Below are 27,536 nucleotides of genomic sequence, written 5' to 3' on the forward strand. Positions count from 1 at the left end.
CGTTTGATACAGTACCTCGCAGAAGGTTAATGATCAAATTGAGGAATATTGGCCTAGAACATAATATTTGTAATTGGTTAGGGAACTGGCTGAAGGATAGATTACGAAGAGTGGAAAATGAGGTTAAATGTTGATAAGTGCAAAGTTATGCACATTGGTAGAAATAATATAAATGCAAACTATCTACTGAATGGTAGTTTGCTGGGGGTATCCTTAATGGAGAAGGATCTAGGGGTTTTTGTAGATAACAAGTTGTCTAATTCCAGGCAGTGTCATTCTGTGGCTACTAAAGCAAATAAAGTGCTGTCTTGTATAAAAAAGGGCATTGACTCAAGGGATGAGAACATAATTTTGCCCCTTTATAGGTCCCTGGTAAGGCCTCACCTTGAGTATGCAGTGCAGTTTTGGGCTTCAGTCCTTAAGAAGGATATTAATGAGCTGGAGAGAGTGCAGTAACGTGCAACTAAACTGGTTAAGGGGATGGAAGATTTAAACTATGAGGTTAGACTGTTTAGGTTGGGGTTGTTTTCTCTGGAAAAAAGGTGCTTGTGAGGGGACATGATTACTCTGTACAAGTACATTAGAGGGGATTATAGGCAGATAGGGGATGTTCTTTTTTCCCATAAAAACAATCAACGCACCAGAGGTCACCCCTTTAGATTAGAGGAACGGACCTTCCATTTGAAGCAGCGTAGGTGGTTTTTCACGGTGAGGGCAGTGAGGTTGTGGAATGCCCTTCCTAGAGATGTGGTAATGGCAGATTCTGTTAATGCCTTTAAGAGGGGCCTGGATGAGTTCTTGAACAATCAGAATATCCAAGGCTATTGTGATACTAATATCTACAGTTAGTATTAGTGGTTGTATATATAGTTTATGTATGTGAGTGTATAGATTGGTAGGTGTGGGTTGTGTGTGCTGGGTTTACTTGGATGGATGGAACTTGATGGACTCTTTTTTCAAACCTATGTAACTATGTAACTACATCATCTAAAAAAAAAATTTCAGAAAAAAATATACTTTTCTAGTAGTATGCCATTGGATAATCCTTAATAGAAAATTGCCATTTAAAGTACTAAGAGCGGCATCATTTCCTGTCAGGTGATGTCTGAGAGCACACACAGATAATCACAAAAAGGTGGCTCTAAGTAACAGATGTTAAAGGGCAATACTTACTGATATGTATATGCCAGTTTGGTAAGATTCTTTTAACAGGTAACTTGTTTTGATATAAATTATCTGCTTGTTGTCATTCTGAAGGAAATGCATTATTATATCTTATGTTTAAATTTTTCATAAAGGCTTTATTAAGTCTGTCTTGAAGATAAAAAGGATATTGTTCTTATCATGTTAACTTGTTGGTTTCTGAATAGGCAGAATAATAAAGGTAGCAACATATTTCAAATGAAATCTCTTATATAGGGTACATGACTTGCATCTATTCTGGGACTTTGCAGCTTAGTATTAAAATGGTAAATAGTGAAATGAATGCGCACAGTGGGCTACGACAACGTTTATGCATTCTCTAAAGATTTCACCCTAACTGGTGCTCAAATTGCCTCTAGGCCTCTAGGCCTCTGCCTCACCCTAGGAAAATAACCCCACAGTTTAGGAACCCCTGACTTTAGGCAAGATTAGTCCTACTCCAGCAAAACATAATTATTAATAACCATGTAAGCTTTGCATATGTGTCCAGATTAGTTTACCAGTTCATAAACTAAAGATGATACATTTCTGCTTTGTGTGTGTTTTGCCAAAGAAACTAAGCACTTGTGAAATCATATAAACACTGGGCAAATTTGCACCTGCACAGTGACCAATAGCAACCAATAAGTGAATTGCTTTTCTCAGGCAGATGCAAGTAGATAATGAAAACAAACATCTGATTGGTTGCTATGAATTGCCCAGGTGCAAATTTGCCCAGTGTTTATAAATGACAGCATTATTGTATCTGTCAGCCAGTATATCATGAATAAATGACTCTGCTCACTTGCTTGACATCATTGTGTTTGTATATTCCACATGGCACAAATGAAATAGCTAAAGCAGCACACAGATATTTAAAAGAAACACCTCATATAAGCTACCTATGTAGTTTTTAAAGATGTGTTTTATTTATTTATATTTAATATTTGTGGGTTTTTTTGTCTAGTAAAAGTTGGGGGGAACACGGGTCATTAATTTCATTATGGTAATGATCATCATATGGTAATGCTTCATTTTTATTTGTATATGACAATAAAACTTGAAACTTATTTCAAGATGTGAAACTAAAATTGTGTAGCTTATAGTTATGCTAAAACCTTAGGGTAGATGCAGTGAATACAATTCTATTAGGTATAGACTATAAAACAAAGAAGCAATTTGTATATGCTAAGGACAAATGCACACAAAATTACAAAATGTGTTTGCTTTATTGCTATTTCTTAACATAATAGGACTTTAATTCCTGCAAACCCTTTCCCAAGTCTCACAATATATAGTATCTACCAATATTTACAAGAGAAGAAAGGGAATTCTCACCTGCTAGTTGTGCATGATTATGTGCCTGCTTTGCACGAACTAACATTGACAGCTGTACATTTCCCATTTAAATCCCTTTTAAAATGTGCCCCTGATGTCAACACACTAAGCTGTATCCTCAATCCCCTCAGAGAAGCCATGATCGGATTAGAGAGCAGGAGTTTTCCAAATGTCTTTCTGTACAGTAACATCGGATGATAAGGACCTCTTTTCCATTCAGATTTTTTTTTCTAACGGAATATATTTTATTTTTGACTTTTTAATGTCAAAATCTTTTTTTTCTTCATCTTGTACCATGTAAATATGTACAGGTTTTGAAAAGACAGGAAAAACAGGAATCAAAAGTAATCTAGGGATACTTCTTATTCCTTGCGTGATGTATTAGTCATAAAACCACAAACAATTTTTTTTTGTTTCTGCTATTATTTCTAACTTTGCTTTCAGAATATTTTTTGCAGGAAAGTCCCTTTCAGACTACAATTTACTAACAATGAGTGTCTGAAATCAGACTAAGGGCTTGTACTGCTTTCACTTCTTCTGTGCTACATTTTTATGTTATTTCAGCCTCTTCTTGGTATATAAGCTTTCAAAAAAGTGTTTTCTGTGCAAATACTTTCAGGAACCAACATTATTTGACTTTTGGCACCAGCTCACTGCTCTGTCTTTCTTTGATTTACATGAATGTTTGAGGAAATATTTTCTTTCACTGGAACTTTAAAGCCGAAAAGGAATCATACTGACATCTCGGTAAGGAAATCAAATATGCTGCAATATTCAACAACAGATGTGTATGCTATAAAGTGAACAAACAGAAATACTAAGTGACCTCAAAAATAAAAATATACTTCACTTTTTCCTATGGCTTTTACTTTTGAGGATGTATTTTCATGCCTTACAGAAAACTGAAGTGTTTCTTGGATTCCAGGATTTTTTGTTCTAAGTTAAACTAATGGTTCTTTTGTCTGGAACAAGGAATACAGGAGGGGAGTCAAGAGGAAATAAAGTAATCGCAGTAGTTCACACCAGTCAAAATGTAAGCAATAGCACCTGTCTAGTAGAGGATGCAGATGAACAAGAAGTGGAAGAATTTACTCCTGGTGATGAAGATGCTGCCTGGCTGGGAACCACGGACCCTCTCCCACAGCTTCTTGCTGTTGTGCCTAGCATGGAAAATCGCATTAATCGATCAAATCAAGATGAAGAATGTGAAGAATATGATGATTTCTCTGATTTGCCAGACACCAGAAGCATTGCTTCAGATGACTCGTTTTACCCACCAGGTGCTGAAACCCGGCGCAGCTGGATGCATGTACAGGAAAGTGACGATGATGATGATGAATGCCAAGGTTTTGATGCAGAAAGTTTCAGAAGTTGGGAGACCATTGAAAGCCCTGAGCCCCTCACACTTTTCAGGGCATGCAGTACCAATAATGCTATTGCACTAAAAGCCCTTATGCACCAAGGCTTAGCTGAAGAGGAAGTATGTGAGATGGATAGAAACAATAGGGTAAGTTATATTCAACATATCTTTTTTTTTGTCTTTATGCTACATTTTTTTCATGATGCCTAAAACTTGAAATAAGTAAAACATATAGGTAATCACTGAACCAAAATGAGTCATTCTATTGACATGGGATTACTGTATATTTAAACAAAGCTGTTTATTGCAGTAAAAATTATTCTGAGGCAATAAGGGATGGAGTTATGTGCAGTGGCCCAATTATAAACCATATGTGAGTTTTCCCTTCAAGCTTAAAAGAAGATTGAGCACTTGGGCCACAATTTTAACTGTGTGTATACTTCAAAACATATTATTCCTACTACTGTTTTAGAAACAAAAATTGCACAATACCAGTTACTATTTGTCCCCTCACTGGTACAGTGATGGCAGTATGGTGTTGCCACAGAGGTTTCACAGGCCAGGGCTCATCTTCGGGCTTAAATTCACAAGCCCACGGAATTTCTATAGCAAAGCTGCACCTCCTGTTCCTTCAAGGCATTCGTTAAATTCGATAAATCTATTCATATAAAGCACTGGGGTAACATATTAGTACCCCCAGTAAATTTGGGTTTACTTATCCTTCTGCTAAGGGTTTTATGGCTGATGTCCTTTAATGTGACATAGCTACTGTTTTCAGGGCATTTGGTGTTTTAAATGCTTTTAATGGTGTTAGAATTTGTAAATGTAATTGGTATAAAAAGCAGTATTTGTCTATTTCTGTTCTCGACACTACTGGTTCTGACACTTGAAACAATGAAGTAGAAGCCAAAAATTTTGAATACCTACGAAGAAGCATACAAGACATTGTTGGAATTGGAAGAGAGCTGGTATCTGCTATGCAATTTTAAATGTCACCAGCTGTTTAGCTGTATGCTCTATCTGATTGCACTCACTGTGGGGTGGGGAAGCAGCAAACATAGGTAGAATATATCAAATTGCATGAAAGATAATAACATTTGAAAAACATTCTGCCCTGTTGAGAAGCCAGGGTGAGCATTTTCACCTGATGTAAACAGCATGAAGGGAGAAAGAATTGAAACAATTATATTTTGCACTGGGACTTATTAAAAATTAAAAAATAGGAAATTGCCATCTCAATTTTCTTAATATATTCTTTATTTTAAGTTATTTAAAACTAACATGATGACGTCTCAGAATGACTATTCAGATCCAAAGTGTAAGGCGTACAGTGTTTAACTAAATTAAGTAACCTCAAGTTTAAAATTAAGTTAGTAGTATGCCTTTATAGTCTGTAGTTTCTTTATACAGTATTTATGCTGACCATGTTAGTGCATAAGCATCTTGTCGGTTATTAGAATAAGATACCACCTTTTGTATACACATTATAGAATAATGTTTCATTTCCAGTCCTCAGAGGTGGTACTTTATTTAGTTTATACAAGAGCAAAGGCTTGAAAACTTTTTGGTGATGCTGATGTCTGAGGGGGTGAAAAATAATAATGTCATGGCTGGAGAAGGCTAAAGCTAGGACCTTTAAAATGTGTTGTATAATTGAGCCCCAGTATAGACTCAGCATGGGCAGACTTAGCATTTAATCTTTACCTTTTTTTTTTACTAGTGGCACACATTGGTACTGCATGTAAAACATTGTGATGTAAAATCAACCAACCCCTTTATGTTACTTAAACCTTACCTCTTTCTAAGATGAAACTGAGATTAATCTTTTGCACAAGATGATAATTTTTATTGGGCAATGTCCCGGTAGGCCCTGGCAGCCCAGATCCGATTCCCGCAGGGGGAGGAGTTCGGACGGTGGAGGCAGTAGCCCCAGTGGGCCCTGCACCTCCCAGTCTGACCCTGTTTGTGTTCCACTGGTCTCTGCCAGGAAATGAAGTCTATCTATGCATTTCACTAGTGTTAGCTTCCTCTCTGAGGACTGTGGATAAAATCCAGATGACGTGTTTTACTCTTTTATATGCGCTGAACAAGTGTATTATGTAAGTGCAATATTTTTTTTAATCTATAATAATAAAAGCAATTTACACTATGGGTGCTGCCCCTGTTTCCTAATATCCTACAGAAGGACCAGAATAGTTTGATATACAAATATAAAAATTTGCTTCTAGTAAGTTGCCACCTGCACTGCTAAAGGGGAATTTGCACATTTTTATTATGTTAAAATTTTTTTTTTTTTACTGGATTAGGTTATAGTTCAACAAGATACCATGAATGTGTTTATGGAACACCAATTAAGGTTGTACTAAACACTGAGGCGTTATTGAGCAACATTGTGCTGTTTTCCCCCAGCCTTGGACGCTGATCTATATTGTGATTTTTTGATTGAAGACCCAATCTGAGAAAGTGGAATTGGCAAAAAGAAAAGGGACTTATCAGTTTCTTTTCCTAAAAATACCTTTTTTTCTTTTTAAGAACATGCCATCTGCATGGGCCATAGATGAACACTACAAAGATTTTAAGATGTTTCTTAGCCCTTATTGTAAAAATCTTGGCCATTTCCATTTGGTACAACAGAACTGATCACACTCCTCCAGTCCTGGTCATTGGATCCAATAGCACTGATGGGAAGGAGTTCTGGAGTGTTAGAAAGATGTTATGTTACCTTGCACCCAAGTGCTTTACTGCTTTGTAACATTTACTGGTGCTTGTCTAGAAATTTGGGTTATAGATTTAAAATGGCATGCTCTCTTAGTATGACCAGGTTAGATAGTAGATAGAACAACTGGAGGGAAAAATTAGGCAATTAATTGTGTAATAATAAGTAAGCTTAGTGCGAGAAAGAGTATAAGGGCGGCTGATGCTGGGCTTGTGCATCCAAACAGATTTGCCAGTTTGAGCGAGGAAGGTGGAATTGCATTTCTAGATGGGAAAGACCTTAATAACACCTGGGAGATCAAGAGACCTAGTAGTGGTAGGAAGGAGACCAGGGATAGCCCTATGGAGAAAGGCAGCTACAACTGAACAGTTTGCTGCTTTCTTGGCAGAATTACCATCGGGAATCACAGGACCCGCCCCCCCCCCCTCCAATTGGCATGTCCTCTACCCTGAGCAGTAACCTCTGTACACCCCTGATGGTGGCCCTGCTCCATAGATTTGGGTTGAAAATTGATTTTTGGATTGCACCTTGATGGAAGGGGGTCTTCTGTGCTTGGAGAAAGGATGACAAATTCTGGAGAAGAATTTAAACTGGATGGGGGTAGGTGAGTTAGAGCATTAAAGGAAAGCTAGTTTAGATTAGAACAAATAGGGAGGGTAACAATGCAAAATAATATCCCTAATAAGAAATACCACTGTTAGGTATAAATCTAGCTAACAGTAGCTATAGTGAAATGAAATATATAAATATTGGACCGCTGTCTACTTGCAAATTTATGAAGCTGGCAGGCAAAACAGGAGACTTAATTGCATGCACAGAAATAATATGATTGGTATTAATGATACCTGGGATAAAAGTTGACTATGCTTTGATTTTAGATGGTTACACCTCTTCAAGGACAGAAGAATGAAAAAGGTGGATGAGTTTGTCAAATCAAAACTACCAAAGATAGCACTGGGGAATATGGGGAGACCTTATATTTAGAGATTTTAGCAGAACTATAGATTACTATGTAAATTATCATTGGTGTATGCTACAAACCTCCAAATACCAGTAAGGAGAATTGAAGCCGTGCTACTTTTACAAATAGAAAAAGTTGTACAGCTGGGTCAAACTGTAATTATGGGTGATTTCAGTAATTCAGAATTACTGAAATGGGTAATCTAAGTCTACCAGCTGGATCTATACAGATTGCATGTCTTTCCAACAGAGAGTGGTTTAAGTGCTTAGAGTGTAGCATTTGAATGAAAGCAGTGCTCTCAGGGAGAGCCATGGTGTCAAACTGCCATCTCCGAGAGCATTGCTGTGGTCAAAAATCATGCCATGGCCCTAAATAAGGTTGACAATGAGAGTTTACTTATAATCCTCAGATTATTATTATTATTATTGTTATTATTATTATTAATTCCTAGGTGGCCCATTTAAATAAATGAGCAAGGACTATTATGTATGCAGACTCCAGAACAGACAAACATTTGGGGGCTAGGTTAGGTACTACAAGTGGCCCAATGATTTAATGACCTAATACTTTTACTGCAGTAAACGCAGTAGACATTGCAAAATGTAACTATTAACATTTTTAATGATCAATGCCCCTATAGCCTTTTAGAATCAGGTTTTTCCGAATGGGTAGGAGGTTCATAGTTGTATCCTGGGTGTGGCAGGGGTATGTAAAATACTGCATAAATGCAATGTGCTTAGTTCTGCTTTATACAGGTTATTTCTATCTGCTTAGGCTGCCTCTTGTCTGACATTGTGCCCAAAGGCTAGATTTAAAAGATCTGGGTTATGTAACCAGAGATCAGACATCCACTATTGATGACTACTCCTGTTTACTATAGTTCAGACTGTAGTAACACACAACTCATAAATATAACTTTGTACTTTGTCTATCTTTTTTCCCATAAAATGATACAAAGATAACAAGCATAGTGACCAAAACATTATATGGCTCACTTACCCCAGCATTAATTTGTCCACAACATTAAAGGGAGCCATGAATTTAGGCTTCAAATGGCACATGACTCCCAGCATTAAAAAACATAGTGATTCAAGCTATCAAATTACACAGTGTCTCTGAGCATTAAATGGCACAGTGACACCCAGCTTTAACTTACAGTGACTTGCAGCACTGATCATTAATGGTGCCTGCACCCAAACGTGCTCCTTAAACCTCTGCATTATTGTACTGAGCACCTGTTTATTAATTAAAAAAGTTGTATATACTTGTGCACCTGATGAAAGAAAATCCTGGCACTGCCTCTACCCTGAATGTGGTAGCAATTTCAGTTTTACCGCCATGGACTGCATCAATAGGTGCAAGAGACTTGTGCCCAAAGTATCACACATATGTTGTTTTGCCACACATCAGAAATTATGCCTTCCAAGCTACTAAAATATTGGCTGCAACATGTACCTGATCAACAAACTAATGTTTTCTCAATTGCTTTGGTTATGACATATCAAATGCAATTGCAATAAAAACAACAATGTACTTGCCTGCAATAAAACAGTAATTGATGAAAAAAACACAGCCTTGCCAGTTATTAAAATGGTCATTTGCAGTCATTTGCAATAAGCCTTAGTGACTCTCAGCACTCTACATTGTTTGCATTTATGATCTGACCATGCAAATGTTGCCACAAGAACTGGCTTTCTGAAAGCTAAAGTTTCATACAAATTAACTTTAACTCACCTAACTGAATGAGGTTGGCTGCAGACGATATTTTATTATGCAGTGTACATGATATGGTTTGCATGTGAGAAACATGATAGCATCCTTTACATGCTATTAAAAGAGCTAAGCTCAAGCATCCAAGTTAAGGAGAGTTCATTTTAAGAAAGATGTCTCTTGTCAAGAAACAGATAATGATTGAATCCCAGTTCTTCAATTAATCCTACTACAGTGTAAAAAGCTTGAGGACCAGATTTAGACAATTAACATTAACATTGTGACCCCTTGCTGACACTGCTTCAGGCCATACATTATTATTCTTTCCTGTATGATAAACCATTCTCTGTTGACATTTATACTATCTATACCAGGAATGCTAATACATTAATGGATAAAATATATAGAGCAGAAGTTTGCATATATTACTATATATTGACATGTTCAGAAGTAGTACAAGTAATACGAGGTAAGAGCTGTTTTCAGATAACAAAAATGTTATCTTTCACAAGCAGCAGAAGTTAATTTTATAAAGCCCTAGGTAATATATCCCAACAGTTTACCTATAACAACAGCTTTTTTGCAATCAGCAGTTGAGACCCTGAAAGTGAAACTCATTTATTGTGTTCAGTTTAACACAAAAGTGGTGCCACCCACTGGTAAACTCTGTGAACTGCAAAATTATTTGCATACAGATAGAGTAATGTTATATTTAACATCACAGAGAGCACTGTGCAAAGCATACAAGGTCATATCATGAACATTAAGGGAACCATAAAAGATTTATACTATAACAATAAGTAGTCAAAACCATTGCAACCTATTTTCACCACTGGAAACTGTCAGAGCTATGTTGTTAGGTTAAGGACATTTATTTATTTAAAAAATAAAAGCTGCTTCTGGAACACAAAAAAATGTATATACATATATAATATATTTTTGCTCTTACTTATGTCTGGGTCTTGAAAATGGACTAAGCTCTCCAGCCCCGGCTTAGAAATGAGTGCTTTATGCAGAAGAATGTATAATTTAAAAAATTATATTTTCCATAATATAAACACACATACCAGAAACAAAAATTATTTTATGCACTAAAATACACCTGATTTGGAAAGTCCCATGTCTCCTGAACGTGCCAATACCAAATATATATAGTTTTATGGAGATTTCTCACTTGTATAGGTCACAAACTCCCAGCAGTAAACTACCAAATTTCCAAAGCACTGCTCCAGAAAGCTGCATACTTTAGATTTTAAGGCCAAAATTTCCGCTAACAGAAAGTTTATCCCAGAAAATTTTACATTTTTAGAAAGAAGAGATTCTGGGGAATCCAGAATAGGCACAACTGTCTACTCCAAACTATCAAGTCGCAATTCTTTCCTAAAGTTATTGGTTTTTATCAAAATTTGTGAAATTTTTTTAAAATCGCTTCAAAGCTTCCAGTCTATAGTATCTTAACTCCTAAAGGTCATAAAGTAACCAAATAAAACACCCATAATATGAACGCCAGGGGTCCACTGAACAGTTTGATGCCCAATATGTATGTGGCATGTAGGGGCTCCAATGGGAACATACACCCATATGTACTGTCATTTCTGTCATTTCAGCTTCTGCAAAATCAACATTTACATCATTAGATGTGGGATAAAGCTAGTAAAAAGTACATTCACCCCAGAAAGCCATATATTTTTGGAAAGTACACATTCCCCGAATCTAAAATGGGTACCCATGTCTTTCTACTCCACAGTACCAAGCCGCAAAGCTTTCCTAAAGCTGGCAATTTTGATAACATTTCCAAAAATCCACTCAAAGCTTCCAGTTTCCAGCATCTTATCTCCCACATAGCATTAGGTACCAAGATAAAACACCCTAAATATGAACGCCAGGGGCCCACTGAACAGTTTGATGTCCAATATGTATAGGTTTACCTAAGTATGTGGCATGTAGGGGCCCCAATGTGAACATATACCCCATATGTACTGTCATTTCTGTCATTTCAGCTTCTGCAAAATCAACATTTACATCATTACATGTGGGATAAAGCTAGTAAAAAGTACATTCACCCCAGAAAGTCATATATTTTTGGAAAGTACACATTCCCCCGAATCTAAAATGGGTACCCATGTCTTTCTACTCCACAGTACCAAGCTATAAAGCTTTCCTAAGTTTGACGATTTTTATTGCATTTCCAAAAATCACCTCAAAACTTCCACTATGCAGCATCTTATTTTCTACAGGTCATTAGGTACCCATACAAAACACCCTAAATATGAACCCCAGAGGTCTACTGAACAGTTTGATGCCCAATATGTATAGGTTTACCTAAGTATGTGGCATGTAGGGGCCCCAATGTGAACATATACCCATATGTACTGTCATTTCTGTCATTTCAGCTTCTGCAAAATCAACATTTACATCATTACATGTGGGATAAAGCTAGTAAAAAGTACATTCACCCCAGAAAGTCATATATTTTTGGAAAGTACACATTCCCCCGAATCTAAAATGGGTACCCATGTCTTTCTACTCCACAGTACCAAGCCGCAAAGCTTTCCTAAGTTTGATGATTTTTATGGCATTTCCAAAAATCACCTCAAAACTTCCACTATGCAGCATCTTATTTTCTACAGGTCATTAGGTACCAAGACAAAACACCATAAATATGAACCCCAGAGGTCTACTGAACAGTTTGATGCCCAATATGTATAGGTTTACCTAAGTATGTGGCATGTAGGGGCCCCAATGTGAACATATACCCATATGTACTGTCATTTCTGTCATTTCAGCTTCTGCAAAATCAACATTTACATCATTACATGTGGGATAAAGCTAGTAAAAAGTACATTCACCCCAGAAAGCCATATATTTTTGGAAAGTACACATTCCCCCGAATCTAAAATGGGTACCCATGTCTTTATACTCCACAGTACAAAGCCGCAAAGCTTTCCTAAAGTTGGCAATTTTGATAACATTTCCAAAAATCCACTCAAAGCTTCCAGTTTCCAGCATCTTATCTCCCACATAGAATTAGGTACCAAGATAAAACACCCTAAATATGAACCCCAGAGGTCTACTGAACAGTTTGATGCCCACTGTACATAGGTTTATCAAAGCACAAATATACCTTGTGCACACTAATTTCATGGCTTATCTTTACCTAATTCATAAACACATGGCAGTTTTATGAGGGGTAGAAGCTGCAGAAATGTAGGGTGACCCCTAAAAACCCTATATTTTTGGAAAGTACACATTCTGACAAATCCAACAAGGGTAAAGAGTCCTTTCTACACCAAAGTACCAATCTGCAAAGCTTTCCTAAAGCTAGTGGTTTTTATGACATTTCAGAAAATCACATAAAAATATTGCAGTTTGCCGCATTTATCTCACACAATTTCTTGCACACAATGGCAAATCACCCCAAATAGGAACACCTAAGGTCTACTGAACAGTTTGATGCCCAATATGCATAGATATACCAAAGTCTGTGGTGTGTACTGAACCCAAAATGAAAATAGCGCATATGGATTTCTCGCCAACTTAGCTTTTGCACACAGAGCCCCCTGACAGCGTATTATGTACCGTAACCCCCCTAACTATACAGAGACCCCCAGAAAAACATATATTTTTGGAAAGTACACATTCTGACAAATCCAACAAGGGTAAAGAGTCCTTTCTACACCAAAGTACCAATCTGCAAAGCTTTCCTAAAGTTAGTGGTTTTTATGACATTTGAGAAAATCGCATAAAAATGTTGCAGTTTGCCGCATTTATCTCACACAATTTCTTGCGTACAAAGGCAGCTCACCCCAAATAGGAACACCAGAGGCCTACTGAACAGTTTGATGCCCAATATACATAGATATACCAAAGTGTGCGGTATGTACTGACCCCAAAATGAAAATAGTGCATAAGGATTTCTCGCCTGCCAGCTCAGCTTTTGCACACAGAGCCCCCTGACAGCCTATTATATGCAGTAAGACCCCCAAACTACACAGGGACCCCCAGAAAACCATATATTTTTGGAAAGTACACATTCTGATGAATTCAAAATAGGTAAAGTTATTTTTGTACACCAAAGTTACACCTGGCAAAGCTACGCTAAAACAGATCAGGAATACTAATATAGGGATAAAAATGTGCAAATCAGTGAAACAACAAAATAAGTCACATGACAGCATAATTAGTGGTCAGAATATCTGATCCAATAGTCACGCTGTCAAAATAAACAGTTTTTGGGGGAAATAAAAAAAAAAAAGAAGTAAAATGAAAAAAAAATAAAAAAAAATTTAAAAAGTTTTTGTGAGTTTGTGTATACATGTGCACATGTACAAGTTGTGTGACAGTGTGTATATGAGTGTATATGAGTGTATATAAGTGTTCAAAGTGGGGAAAAAAACCAAAAAAAAAAACCTGTGCTAAATTGTGTTGTATGTGTGTATAAATGTATATAAATGTATGTATGTGTGTGTGTAAAAGTGTGTATAAACAAAAATAAACTCACACTTACCTGTCCTGAAGATCAGATCGGTTCCCTGCTCCTCCATGCTGCAGTTGTCGGGAGGAAGTAGGTAGGAGGCGGCTCAGGGGGGAAGCAGGAAGCAGTACAAGCAGCAGATGCAATCGCATCTGCTGCTTGTAGAATGGTCCTGCGACAATCGCATCGCAGGACCATCCCCCCCAACCCCCTCCGCTCATTGCCGGAGGGGTTTGGGTCACATCTGTCTCTCTGCACCGGCGGCTTTTGCCGCCGATGCAGAGAGAATGACATAGGGAAAGAAAACGTAGGTACTACAGTGTCGGCAGGAAACTGCCTTTTTTAAAACACCGTAGTACCTACGTGCTTGGCAGGGAAAGGGTTAAAGGATTGGTTTACCTTTACATGAACTTTTAGTATGTTAAAGAATGGCCAGTTCTAAGCAACTTTTCAATCGGTCTATATTATTTATTTTTTATAGATTTTGAATTATTTCCCCTTCTTCTTCTGACTCTTTCCAAATTTCTCTGTGAGGCTCCAATTTTATTGTTACTGTTACTTTTTCTAACTTATTTTTCTAATCAGGTCCTCTACTAATCATATACCAGCCTTTTGTTTAAAACACTCCCTGGTTGCTAAGGTAATTTGAACCCTAGCAACCAGGCAACTGCTGAAATGTCAAACTGGAGCATACTGAACAAAAGTGAAATAATTAATAAACCACAAATAATAAAAAATGAGTACCAATTGAAAGTTTTCTTAGAATATTACTGTCTATATCATACTAAAATTTGACTCAAAAGTGAACAACCCCTTTAACATACTTGAAAAGCTACCACGAGCTATATATATACAAACCACGGTGGTTCAGCACTCCTTAGCAGTTAGCAAACTGACCCAGGTGCTACCGATTCAAGCAATTTCCGGTGCACACTGGGAATCCTTTAAAAATTAGCTTTTATTGAAATGTATAAAAACTTAGTACATGGGAAAATAGGTCAACGTTTCGGCCCCCATCTTGGGCCTGTCAAGACCTTAACCATGTGAAAACCATCAAAGGTATAAATAGTTAAAAGCACTTGTGGGGGCCGAAACGTTGACCTATTTTCCCATGTACTAAGTTTTTATACATTTCAATAAAAGCTAATTTTTAAAGGATTCCCAGTGTGCACCGGTATACCTTTGGACTTTATATATATATATATATATATATATATATATACCCACATCAATACTAATTGTAGATTTTAGTATCACAATAGCCTTGGATATTATGCTTGTTCAAGAAATCATTTTAGCATTTTACTGCCAATAGATTTGCCACATTATTGCCACCTAGAATGCTATATTTATTCTGTAGAAAGCTTTACTATACCTGAGTATAGAGCCCTAGAAGCTCCCTCCGTTTAAGATTGCAGCTTGGTCTTCCTAGCTTCCTGCTACAGCTAGAGGCTTGTAGCTCAGATTACACATTCCTAAGGGAGGGGGAGTGAGTTTTATGAATTCTTAAGGGAGGGAGCAGAAGAAGGGAGAGAATAGAGAGCTGCACAGACTCTGGCCCCAGGAATGAAGGATTTTTCTGAGAGAGGAAGTCAGATACAGGAGAACATGTTTACAAAAAAGGAGACAAGAAATCCTGCATTTCTTTTGACAGAAGCAGTGCAGCTTTTCTGTGCTTCTGACTGTATTTACATAGACATTTCTGATAAAACTTAGTTTTTACCTTTACGGACTGGAGCCCAAAACGGCACTGCATACTCAAGGTGAAACCTCGCCAGAGACCTATAAAGAGGCAACATTTTGTTTTTATCTTTAGAGTCATTGCCCTTTTTAATGAAAAACAACAAAGTTCATAACTTTGCACTTTTCAACATTGAACCTCATTTTCCATTTTGCTGCCCAGTTTCCCAATTTAATCAAATCGCTCTGCTAAGTAGCAGCATCCTACATAGAACTTATAATTATGCACAATTTAGCATCGTCAGCAAAAATAGAAACAGTACTTTCCATGCCCACCTCCAGGTCATTAATTAACAAGTTAAAAAGCTAAGGACCAAGGACTGACCCCTGCAGTACTCCACTAACAACAAAGGTCCAGGACCGGATGGGATTCATCCCAGGGTATTAAATGAGCTGAGCGCTGTGATTGCCAAGCCTCTTCACATAATTTTTCAGGATTCGTTGAGGTCTGGCATGGTGCCAAGAGACTGGCGAATTGCTAATGTGGTGCCGTTATTTAAAAAGGGATCCCGTTCTCTGCCTGAAAACTATAGGCCTGTTAGTCTGACATCAGTAGTAGGAAAACTTTTGGAAGGGGTAATAAGGGATAGGGTACTTGAATACATTGCAGTTCACAATACTATAAGTTTGTACCAGCGTGGTTTTATGCGTAACAGATCTTGCCAGACTAATTTAGTCGCCTTTTATGAGGAGGTGAGCAGAAACCTCGATTCTGGAATGGCAGTTAATGTAATCTACTTGGACTTTGCTAAAGCGTTTGAAACAGTACCTCACATAAGGTTAATGATCAAATTGAGAAATATTGGCCTAGAACATAAAAGAGTGGTGGTAAATGGAACATTTTCTAATTGGACCAGTGTGGTTAGTGGAGTACCGCAGGGGTCAGTCCATGCAGGATGCTGCCGCTTTGCAGAGCGATTTGAAAAAATTGGAAAACTGGGCAGCAAACTGGAAAATGAGGTTCAATGTTGATAAGTGCAAAGTTATGCACTTTGGTAGAAATAATATAAACGCGAACTATCTACTGAATGGTAGTTTGTTGGGGGTATCCTTAATGGAGAAGGATCTAGGGGTTTTTGTAGATAACAAGTTGTCTAATTCCTGGCAGTGTCATTCTGTGGCTACTAAAGCAAATAAAGTGCTGTCTTGTATAAAAAAGGGCATTGACTCAAGGGATGAGAACATAATTTTGCCCTTTTATAGGTCCATTTTAAGGCCTCACCTTCAGTATGCAGTGCAGTTTTGGGCTCCAGTCCTTAAGAAGGATATTAATGAGCTGGAGAGAGTGCAGAGACGTGCAACTAAACTGGTTAAGGGGATGACGTTAGACTGTCGAGGTTGGGGTTGTTTTCTCTGGAAAAGAGGCGCTTGCGAGGGGACATGATTACTCTGTACAAGTACATTAGAGGGGATTATAGGCAGATGGGGGATGTTCTTTTTTCCTATAAAAACAATCAACGCACCAGAGGTCACCCCTTTAGATTGGAGAAACGGAGCTTCCATTTGAAGCAGCCCAGGTGGTTTTTCACGGTGAGGGCAGTGATGTTGTGGAATGTTATACAGTATTACTAGAACTGGGTCTATTAAAACAGAAACCTTTATTAGCTGGTTCCTCAGTTGTGTAGACAGATGAAAAATAAGAGTTCAGAATTTCTTTTCCTGTTCTCATCAACCAAGTGACCAAGTGATACTAAGGGTCCCACCCCTTCTTGCTTAATTTTTTTACTATTTACTTATTAAAAAACAATTTAGGATTCATTTTACTCCTTGATGCTTGCTGCCTGCTGCTTTTTTGCATGCTTCATTTGCTTCCTTGTACCTGATGAAAGTTTTTGCTGTCCCAGCTAACTTGAATGCTTTATAAACACATTTTTTCTTACCAACTTCAACACTTTGATTTAACCATAAAGGTTTTGCTTTGTGTCTTTCCTTGCTTACAAGGGAAATATACTGACATACTGTATATACTTATTAAGCAATATTTTAAAAATATTCCATTTAACCCTGTGAAAAGCCTTTCCCAGTTAATACATTTCAGAGATGCCCTTAAATTGGTAAAGTCCGCATGTCTAAAATGTAGTGTTTTAGTTACTCCCTTTTCGAGCTGCCTCTGCAACATTATCTCAAAGGAGACCATGTTATGATCACTATTCCCTAAATGCTCACCAACACAAATCTTAGAGATGAGTTTAGTATTATTATTTTTTTAACTGGTTGAAATAAAAAGTTGTCATTTAGCATATTTACAAACCTGCTAGCTTTTTCTGACTTAGCCACCCCATTACCCCAGTCAATGTCTGAATAATTTAAGACCCCCATAATAATAACTTAAACTAGTTGTGAAGCCTCCTCCATTTGCAATAGTAGCTGGGCCTCATCCTCCTCACTTCTACACAGTGGTTTATAGCATGCACCAATGATAATTTTCTTTGAACCTTTAGCCCTGCTGAAATCTCTACCAAAAGGGATCCCACCATCCCTTTTGCTGTCTCTGGTAATTTCTTTAGTACATGGCTTTAAATCTGGCTTTACATAAAGACAAACCCTCCGCCCTTTTTAACCCCCCTGTCACTCCAAAAAAGGGTGCAACCATTTAAATTCACAGCCCAGTAGCATTTTTCATCCCACAGTGATACCAATTAAAACGTAATTTTCAGTACATGCAATAAACTCCAGATCTCTTAAAGGAACAGTAACACCAAAAAAATAAAATTGCTTTAAAGTAATAAAAATATAATGCACTGTTGCCCTGCTCTGGTAAAACTGGTGTGTTTGCTACAGTAACACTACTATAATTTATATAATAAGCTGCTGTGTAGCCACGGGGGCAGCCATTCAAGCTGGAAAAAAGGAGAAAAGGCACAGGTTACATAACATAACAAAAGTTCTGTAGAATACAATAGTGTTTTATCTGTTATCTGTTATGTGCCTGTGCCTTTTCTCCTTTGAATGGCTGCCTCCATGGCTACACAGCAGCTTATTTATATAAATTATAGTAGACTTTCTGAAGTAAACACACAACTTTTACCAGTGCAGGGCAGCAGCACATTATATTTTAGTTACTTTTATACACTTTCATTTTTTGGTGTTACTGTTCCTTTAATTTCCCTGACAAGCGCCATGCATTAGCCACATGGTTACTACTTTTCCCACTGATATTTGCATTTGGTAATGGAGAGTTAATCTAAGGTTACTATTAGGCTGTTTCTTTGTAACAGAGGAATCTCTTTAGCTAGTAAACCGGGTCCTCCATGACCCCTTGCTAATCCCACTTCCAGGTCTACACTAGCTTTCCCATAAGACTTTAGCTCACCCACCACCCCCTTGCCTAGTTTAAACACTCCCCCTAAACACAGCCTCTTAGCAATTTTTTCCCCTATCACAGTTGACCGTTTTTAATTGAGGTTCAATCCGTTATGACTATATGGATGCATAAACCCCAGAGCAGCCTCCCTTTTACTTTTCCTCACACTAGATTTTTTTATAACCGTCAACCAGCTTACTGCCTCATCAATGCTGTCCACCCCCCAGACTATATATCCCCACTAGCTTATGCTCAGTGAGCAAGAGACTCCTCTCAATATTGTCAATTGAGTGCAGTGTTGCAACCCTGTTCCTCTAGGGCTTTAACACAAGCCTCTAAAGGGCAATTTGCTCACATCCACGATAGAGGTAAACAGTCTACCACAAATCTGCAAACATGTGGCAGACTGTGCACTGAGTCAGACCTTCAGTCATGCTGCCACTCATCTTCCCAGTTACAGAAAACAGTTAAAACCAGATAAAAAAAATACTTGGAGTAAATAACTCCTTAGAGAGCAGCGAACAATAACATTCTATTTGATTATATAATGCCAAAAGGCCATTTTGAAATCTGAGACTGCATGTGTTTTGCTAGGTTTTAAAAATCTGGGCTGTAGTTTATAATAAAAATATTTGCTTGTAAAAAAACGATTTTCCACAGAAAGTGTTGACTTGATCCTAGCAGGTATACAAACGTTCCTTTTCACAGACCTCTGATTTATGCATATTTAATTTGTCTAACTAGTCTAAGGCTAACAACATGATTTAATTTGAAATTGATTTGAAGCATTAGTCTTGAATGCAGTCATGGCTTAATATTGCACCAAACAAAAACAACATTGCTTAGTTTCATTGGAAACTTTATTTTATAAACATGCTTTATGTAAACATGCTTTAAATACAATGTTAAACTTGATTTTTGGAAGTTTATAGAAAATATTTGAGTCTGTAATACCATCACTAAGTGAATTGTAATTTTTTTTTAACTAAGGCCAAGTGCTAAGACCAGATAGTCTCAGCAAATTTCCTGCCTATAACCAGAGAGAAATTTACAAATTCGCAGCTCTCAGATGAAATTGTCTTTATTTTTTAGCAGATACCCTGTCAGCACTGCTTTTTAAGAATGAGAGGGAGAATGGGTAAAATAAACCTACTTTCTGACATTTACACAGATTCCAGGGCACAATAAAACAGAGCAATAACAATATACATATGTATTTAGAAAAACATGAGCCCCTACAATTGTCAACCCTACCTCCTTAGCAGCCCCACCATCCCCAGCCATTAAGCAAATGAGAATCTACTGACCCTACTTGGTTTATTTACTAGCTTTATAGTCTGCTTCACTTACACTAGACAATATGGTTTCATACATGTTAAATATAGAAAGTTAATAAATATTACAAGTTAAATATAGCTTCTGTTGCAGGCAGTTTTAACCAAATGGGTTAAGGTTTTGTTGCAGGGAAATCTGCAGTTGCCACTACAAATGGACCAAACTATTGCACACCACAGTACAAAATGTTACAGCCTTCAATCCTTTAATGATCTATATAAATGCAGTGAAAGTAAGACACGATACACAAATGTGTAGGCAAAGTTTGATTCAATTTCTTTTTTTGAAGCAAGTAATCTAGTATGCAATACAGGAAACAATCAAACTCCTTCCTAGTCAGCTTCCAGCAGCAACAACTAACCAAATGATAATACATCAAAGCTATGATTGGAGCAAATGTTATAGAAAGTGACTGTACTAGAAAGCAAACTATTACCTTTATTTCTATTTCAGAATTGCCCCGTAAATCTATTAGATGTTAATGAATTTATGTAAAAACACATATTTTAATAATGCTGTTTCCTAATGTATTTATAGACTGGCCTTCTGGTTGCATGCTATCATGGCTATGTGGATATTATAATAGCCTTATCCCAGTGCCCTCATGTTGATGTGAACTGGCAGGATAATGATGGAAACACAGCTCTAATAACAGCCGCACAAGCAGGTAACTTTTCATTATACTTCTGTATACAATTTTAGTGCATATCCTGCTATGTTAAGGAAAGGTATTTCCCATACATTGGATATTACTTATTGAATATATTTGTGGTTAATTTTTTCAATTAACAGTCCAGATAAAGGTTCAGATGGCCTTTGCTTTTCTATATACTTACAACATAATGGGTGGCATCTGTAAAAACAATAGAGGTTGGATCAAGGTAGTCACACTACTCACCTGTACAGACCCTTTCCATAATCTGTTTATTATCATTCATATTTAACCTAAACAATTATTTTCTTTTCACTCTTAGAGAAATTTGAAGTCCACAAATATTTAGTCTTTTTTTAGTAAACTCTTACAGCTGGATTCTTCTGTTTCTTGTTGGTGATTACTAAATAGGTATGAATATTCAGATGGCATCCTGCCCTGCATTTACTCTCTGGTAAAATACAATTACATGCATAGTTCATATTTCCTGTTTTTTTTATATCCTTTTTCACTGTAATATTAAAACAGTACATTGTTCTTGATCCTTACTAAGACAGAATTAATCAATATTGGAGGCAAAACAATCCTATTGGGTTTAATTAATGTTTCAATATTTATCTTAATATTTGTCTTAAGGTATGAAGATCCAAATTGAGTAAAGACCCCTTATCTGGAAAAAGCCTGGTTCCAGGCATTTTGGATAACAGGTCCCCATACCTGTATACTGGTAGGCAGGGTCTGACTAGCCTGACAGGGTTGCCATCTTACAGTGCATCTATATAATTCAGCATGTTTACTTTGAATATTTGGGAGAGTGGGTCTTGAAAGTCAGGTTCTCTAGTGGGCCCAAGGAGGAATACTCTGGCACTGCAGAAGGAACCATGGATTGATACACTGTTTAGCCTATTTAATTATTGAAACATTAATAGAGGATTACTTTGTCCAGGCTCCTAGTAAATCCTAGCAAATCCTAGTATTGCACATAGGTTTTATCACTAAATTGTTGATAAGTTGGTTGATGATGTGCAATGGTGAAAAATGCATTTAGGTTAACGTTGAAACAAATGGAAATTACCAATTTGCTATTTAGAAAGTGTACAAATGACAAAAGGTACAGAAGCCACAACAAAGAAATGTGTCTAGCAATATTTTTTGTAAAAATATATTTATCTAATTACAGGACATATAACCATAACCAACTATTTGCTGAATTATTATTCTAATTTGGACCTGGAAAGAAGAAATATCCATGGGTTTACAGCGTTAATGAAGGCATCTATGCAAGGAAGAACTGAATGTGTTCGAGCCCTGATGTTAGCAGGTAAGCCATTTTATTTTGCTTCTTAAAGTTAATAAGGGGTTTAACTGCTGACTATCAATTACAGGGAGTATAGAAAATACAGTACAAAGCAGATTTTTATCTATAGTGGCCTGTTATGTTTTTGCCTTGCACCCATGATTAATACTCTGGCCAGACATTATTGGGGTAATTTACTTAATTAAGACTCGTTGCCCTGTGCATTAAAGAACTGGCTCCATTTTGTAGTGTAGAGACCTGTGTGTGCCCCAAGAGACCCGCAGAGGCCTGTGTGTGCCCCAAGAATACAATGTTGCTTACATCTGGTAGCAACTTGTTGCATTTGGCATTCATAGTAGGCTTGCAGACTTACACATTATGACATTATGCAATCTCAAAAACAGTCAACACGGTACCTGCAATTGCAGTTGATGCATCAGATGTAAATGCAACAAAAAAAAAACGGTGGGTAAAAAGCATGGCAAATTGCATCCAAATACTGCAATTTGCACACTGCAAAGTAAATGTAATTGAGCCCTTGGGTATTAATACACTTGCAAATATCTTTAGTGTTACTGTAGCGTTGTTTTCTGGGCATGATTAACAATGTGCATATGCCCTTTTCAGTTACATGATTTTTGTATGTGCGGAAAATGTTTTGTTTAGCAGAAAATGGTAAGATGGGATTGTTTGTCCTTAAAAGATAGAGCCAGTGATGCACAATAACTATAGTTACTCACTGTTATCTATAAAGTTAATGATTTAGTCATCATATTTTCCACTTCATAGCAGACAGTAAAAAGGAGCAAAATGCTTGGCAAAATCCGTCAATTGACAGCTCTATATCCATCTATCTTTCACCTTTAAAATAAACTGCTTTGTCCATATTGCAGAAATCAAAATCTGACCACAAGGGAACGTTTGCATTGTGTCATTTAATACAATTTGAAGTATCAAGGATATAGATACTATATTAATAGAATCAGTATCCAGTAATACTTGCAATGAAGATTGTTTAGCCATACAACTATTTGTATAGTTGAAATTGTTTTACCAAGGCGGTGCACTTATCTAGGCTTTTGATATGGTTCTGCACAATAAATTCAGAAATATCAAGGTTTTGGAGTGTAATTCAGGGTTGTGAAACTTATATGTATTTTTGGTTAAACGAACTGGGGGTGTCAATAGTGTAAGATCAAATGAAGGATCATATGAAATATGAAAGCTAATATAGGGTGTTACTCAGGTATTCTTGTTTGGTCCTTATCAATATTTTCAACATACAGTATATTAGGCATGATATTCAAGGTAAGGTAAGAATTGCATACTCTTAAAATAATGGTTCAATTAAAGTAATGAACAAATATCTGGAATATTAAATTTAATAAGCCAAAATGTAAATTAATTCAAATAGGGAAAAAATGAAGGGTAAAACATTTTCACAATCAGAGAAAAAACAAAGCACTGTCCCTAAGGTTGTTTTAACCATGCTTTTTTGTCTTTAGGGGCAGATATACAAGCAGTAGATCCAAATAAAGGTTATACAGCTCAGGAATGGGCAAGATACACTGGAAGATATGATACAGCATACCTTATGCAGAAATTGTTGGACAGACCTACCGCTGAACAATTCAGTGAACAATTTCTAATGGAATGGCCTAAAATGAAAGAGCTTCTTGCCAAAGCTTCAGAACCTAAGACATGTTCTCAACGAATATCTGATTGTATGAAGTCAGTTTTTACATTTAATTATTATAAAGACCCTGAGGAAGATGGGGTCATTGATCATATGGTTAAAGTGACCACAGGACTAAATAGTCCATTTGTTGCTGTTGCCTGCAGAACTGTATGCCCTAGAAGCCCTCCACGTGTAGGGAAACGGAGATACTCTGTGTCTGAAATTCTCAGGAAACAGAGATCTGAAGAGGTGAAAGCATTGGATAAAGACCACACAAAAAGCCATGAAAAACTTTTTCAAAACTCACGGGTCACTATGGTTCCAAAGAATAAAGACAGGAGATCCAGTCTTCAGATTTCTGTTTCTCAAAGGAGTAATACAGTAGACACAAGGAGAACAAGTCTATTGCCTTTGCATCTTCTAAGAAGAAGCAGTGTAAGACCAGGCTGTGTAATCCCTAAAGTTCGCATAAGTAAAGCCCCCACTCCCACATATTACCCAGAAAATATAAAGAGGCGTAACAGCGTTAAAGACAACACCTATTTACAGCCTCCAAAATGGAGATACAAAGAAATAAAGGAGCAAAGAAAGAAGGCTGAAGAAGAAGAACAGCGAAGAGCTGAAGAAGCTGCAAAGCAAAAGCAGCAGAAAAGATCTTCTGTTAAAAAATAAAGCATAACTTAACTTTTTCTTGTTATCAAAAAGAAAGGGTTTAGTTTCACAATACATCTACTACATTTATACATTTGTGAATCAAGGAAAACAAATTAATTAGCAATACCGGGGGTGGTAAAAAAAAAGTGCTTCTGCTATTGCAGACACTTTCCAGTTACTAAAAAAATCCCATGCATTCTTCCCAGGGTATTCTTATTCTAGAATTGAATTTCTCACAAGAGAGTGACAACTTACCAATGCATTTTGTTCCAGCCTCTTATTGCATTGAATGTATTTATAACTCCATGAGTTCTGATACTAGGTATTCTGCAGAAGAATCATACACATCTAAAAATTCCCCTAATCTTACATCTGTTGTGTTACCAATACAAGCAGGTCCAGTGGATCACAAAATTACCAGACCTGTGAGCAATTGGTGAAGACTATGTTGAAAAAAATTGCAGAGACCAAATCTCAGTGGATAAGTGGAACAAGTGTGTGTGACTGCCGATCACCACGTCAATGTTTACTGAGTCCTGCCCGGTTTTCCTCATTAGGGCAACCGGACAGGTGGTTTTGACCCAGGCAGCACTTCCGTAAAACGGGCTGTCCGGGTCAAAATTGGACAGGTGGCAACCCTAATTGACACCCCCTGCCTTGTTTTCTATATAAATTTCTGTTGTAAAGTATTTCAATAAGCACTTGGGTTAGTAGGTAAATGCAGACGTGCAGAGCCACTAATTAATGTGATGTGCCTAAAATAAGTGAAATATATTACCTAAACTTTGGAAAACATCTGCCAGGCAAAATATAACAGGTCTTCATTCTGCTGTACAGTGACACAAGCCTGTTGCATACTTTACTTCAATACCATATTATATGTGCTACCAACATATTACAAAATGATCTCTTGAGTACCAAAGACCAATTAAACATAAAGATATGCTGCTAGTTAAAGCAAGTCAATATATGTTTAATTTTAAATCAGAGCATAAATTAATTAGCTACTCTATTTAAATATGTGCAATTGCAAACTGCAATTAAACTGGCCTCTGAAAAATATTAATATACTTGTACTACATAGATGTTGTACATTGTATGGTTGTAACCATCCATAAACTAAGAAAGATTTTTTATGAAGGCTCCATTCATTATGCACATATTGCATTCTTAGTTCTATCAGTGTATTCTTGTTCAGCCTAGATGGCTGAAATATTTTATACCTCACTTTTTGAATTTGGAAACATTTTACAAGGTCACGATTTTTGACAAGATGTGTTTAGAGATAATACAATATTTATTGTGTGTTTTTGTATCCTTGAGAAGTTGTTGTCTTGTTTAGCACTATTACTAGATGTTTACATCAAATGCTGCTGATTAAATGTTTTCAAAATATGTTTTAAGGGGTTACATGATACCTAGTATGCCATTATTTTCCTTTTTGCATAAAAAAAAAATTAAATCAGTTATATAGACATCTTTAGTGTTATTTCATTGAACTTCCTGTTTAAATGTAATGGTTAAGAAGCTTTATCTCCAGGCACCAATCAGGTGTGAGAATCCCAACAGGGAAACCTGGACAAGGATGTTAGTTGGGCCATGCTGACTATTTTTAAGATTGCAACAAGTGCAGATTTTTGTTCCAGATATTAGTAGTTTACTTTCGTAAAGGAATATCCTCTACAAACTTTTAAAGAGAGAGAGGTAGGTACTAACTGCCCTCCAATTTGATGACCTTTGATCATGTATATGTATGTATGTTTTATTGTTTCCTGTTTAAATAGAATATATTTGTTCTGTTCCTTTTTTAGCCGCCTGGCACTTTGGGCTAATAAGCTACAGAAACACTTTCTGGAGTACATGCAAGGAAACCAAAAGAAATATGTCATTAGAATTGTTGGGTGTTAAAGGAGAGCTATATATAACATACAACACAGTGCTCCTGTATGACAAAACATTTTTTTAAATTCATATACCTGTGTACTCATTGTTATCTGCTTGTTTTTGCACCTCCCAGTGCAATGTTCTTTAAGGTTACCATAGATAAGCTGATAAAAGCTGCTAATGGATAGAGTCAGCAACTTATTGGCCAATGTATGAGGCCCCTTAGATGAGTCTGCCCAACCAATATCCAGAAGTCAGTCAGATGAGGATTGAGCAAGTTTAAAAATCCCATTAGACAAGGAGGGCATCATCTCGTTAATGCAGTCCTCGCCCCAATGAACTGCAACCCATCACAAGAACCCATTACAGCATAATTACATTACAGCATAATTGTACTTTTTTATGGCAGATTACAAAACAATTACATAAACAACGGATTTAAATTTACCTTTCATGTAAATAAGTGGGTACGTCTACCCCACCCAAAGAGCATAATTTGTTTTGTATATATCTCCTCCTTTCACCAGCATTGTTACATTTTTCTAAAACAATAACATCTGCAAATAGCACATGTGCACAAGACCCCTTATTCAGTGTAAAGTTCATGGAATCAAGAATACAAGCTTACACAGGCAGAATTACTTTGAAAAAAAGTCCTGCTTGGATTGAGCACTGTAATGCTTAAAGGGCACCTGTCAGTGGGAAATTGTTTACCTCACTGCATGCAACACGATACATAGTGCTCCATTATGTGCATGCATGTGAAAACTCCCAGCTCAACAGGGCTAACAGCTGCATTAATATGCAGAATAATCCTCCAATGAGAATTCCAAGTGATCTGTATAAATCTGGTTCTTTGTTCCTGCAATTGGAGATAGAAGCTTTAAAGCGGACCTGTCACCTTAAGAAATAATTTCAAATTGTTTTCTATTGTGTTTGGCAAGCAAAATAAACTTTACTTACACTATATAAATTATTTTAATCTTATTTTGTTCAGCCTTTGAATTCACAATTGCAGCAAGCAGGCAGGGGCCATTTTGTGGACACTGTTATCAAAGCAGGCATTGCATCCTGCCAATATCTTGTTTCTGTGCCAGTATGGGGGAACCTAATGCCCATGTCCATGCTCTGGTTACACAATTAGATGGTGAGGAGGGAGGGGGAATGTCAGGAGTGCAGTGACATCTAAGAAGTTCTGAATTGAAAGTGAAAGTAACTGTCTGCCCCACCTCTATGCCTAAGGCATAGAGG

General features: G+C 37.0%; 1 protein-coding gene across 1 annotated transcript; it reads left to right on the forward strand.

Moving 5' to 3' along the window:
• The first annotated feature begins 2,710 nt into the window (after nucleotides 1–2,710).
• Nucleotides 2,711–27,141, forward strand: ankrd33b (ankyrin repeat domain 33B). The gene is made up of 4 exons (XM_012965455.3): nucleotides 2,711–4,027; nucleotides 20,658–20,787; nucleotides 21,953–22,093; nucleotides 23,575–27,141. The coding sequence occupies exons 1-4, from the start codon at nucleotides 3,470–3,472 to the stop codon at nucleotides 24,417–24,419; spliced, it is 1,674 nt and encodes a 557-aa protein (XP_012820909.1). The 5' UTR covers nucleotides 2,711–3,469; the 3' UTR covers nucleotides 24,420–27,141.
• Nucleotides 27,142–27,536: the final 395 nt, after the last annotated feature.

This window comes from Xenopus tropicalis, chromosome 6 (genome assembly GCF_000004195.4).
Source record: "Xenopus tropicalis strain Nigerian chromosome 6, UCB_Xtro_10.0, whole genome shotgun sequence".
Taxonomy (NCBI): domain Eukaryota; kingdom Metazoa; phylum Chordata; class Amphibia; order Anura; family Pipidae; genus Xenopus; species Xenopus tropicalis.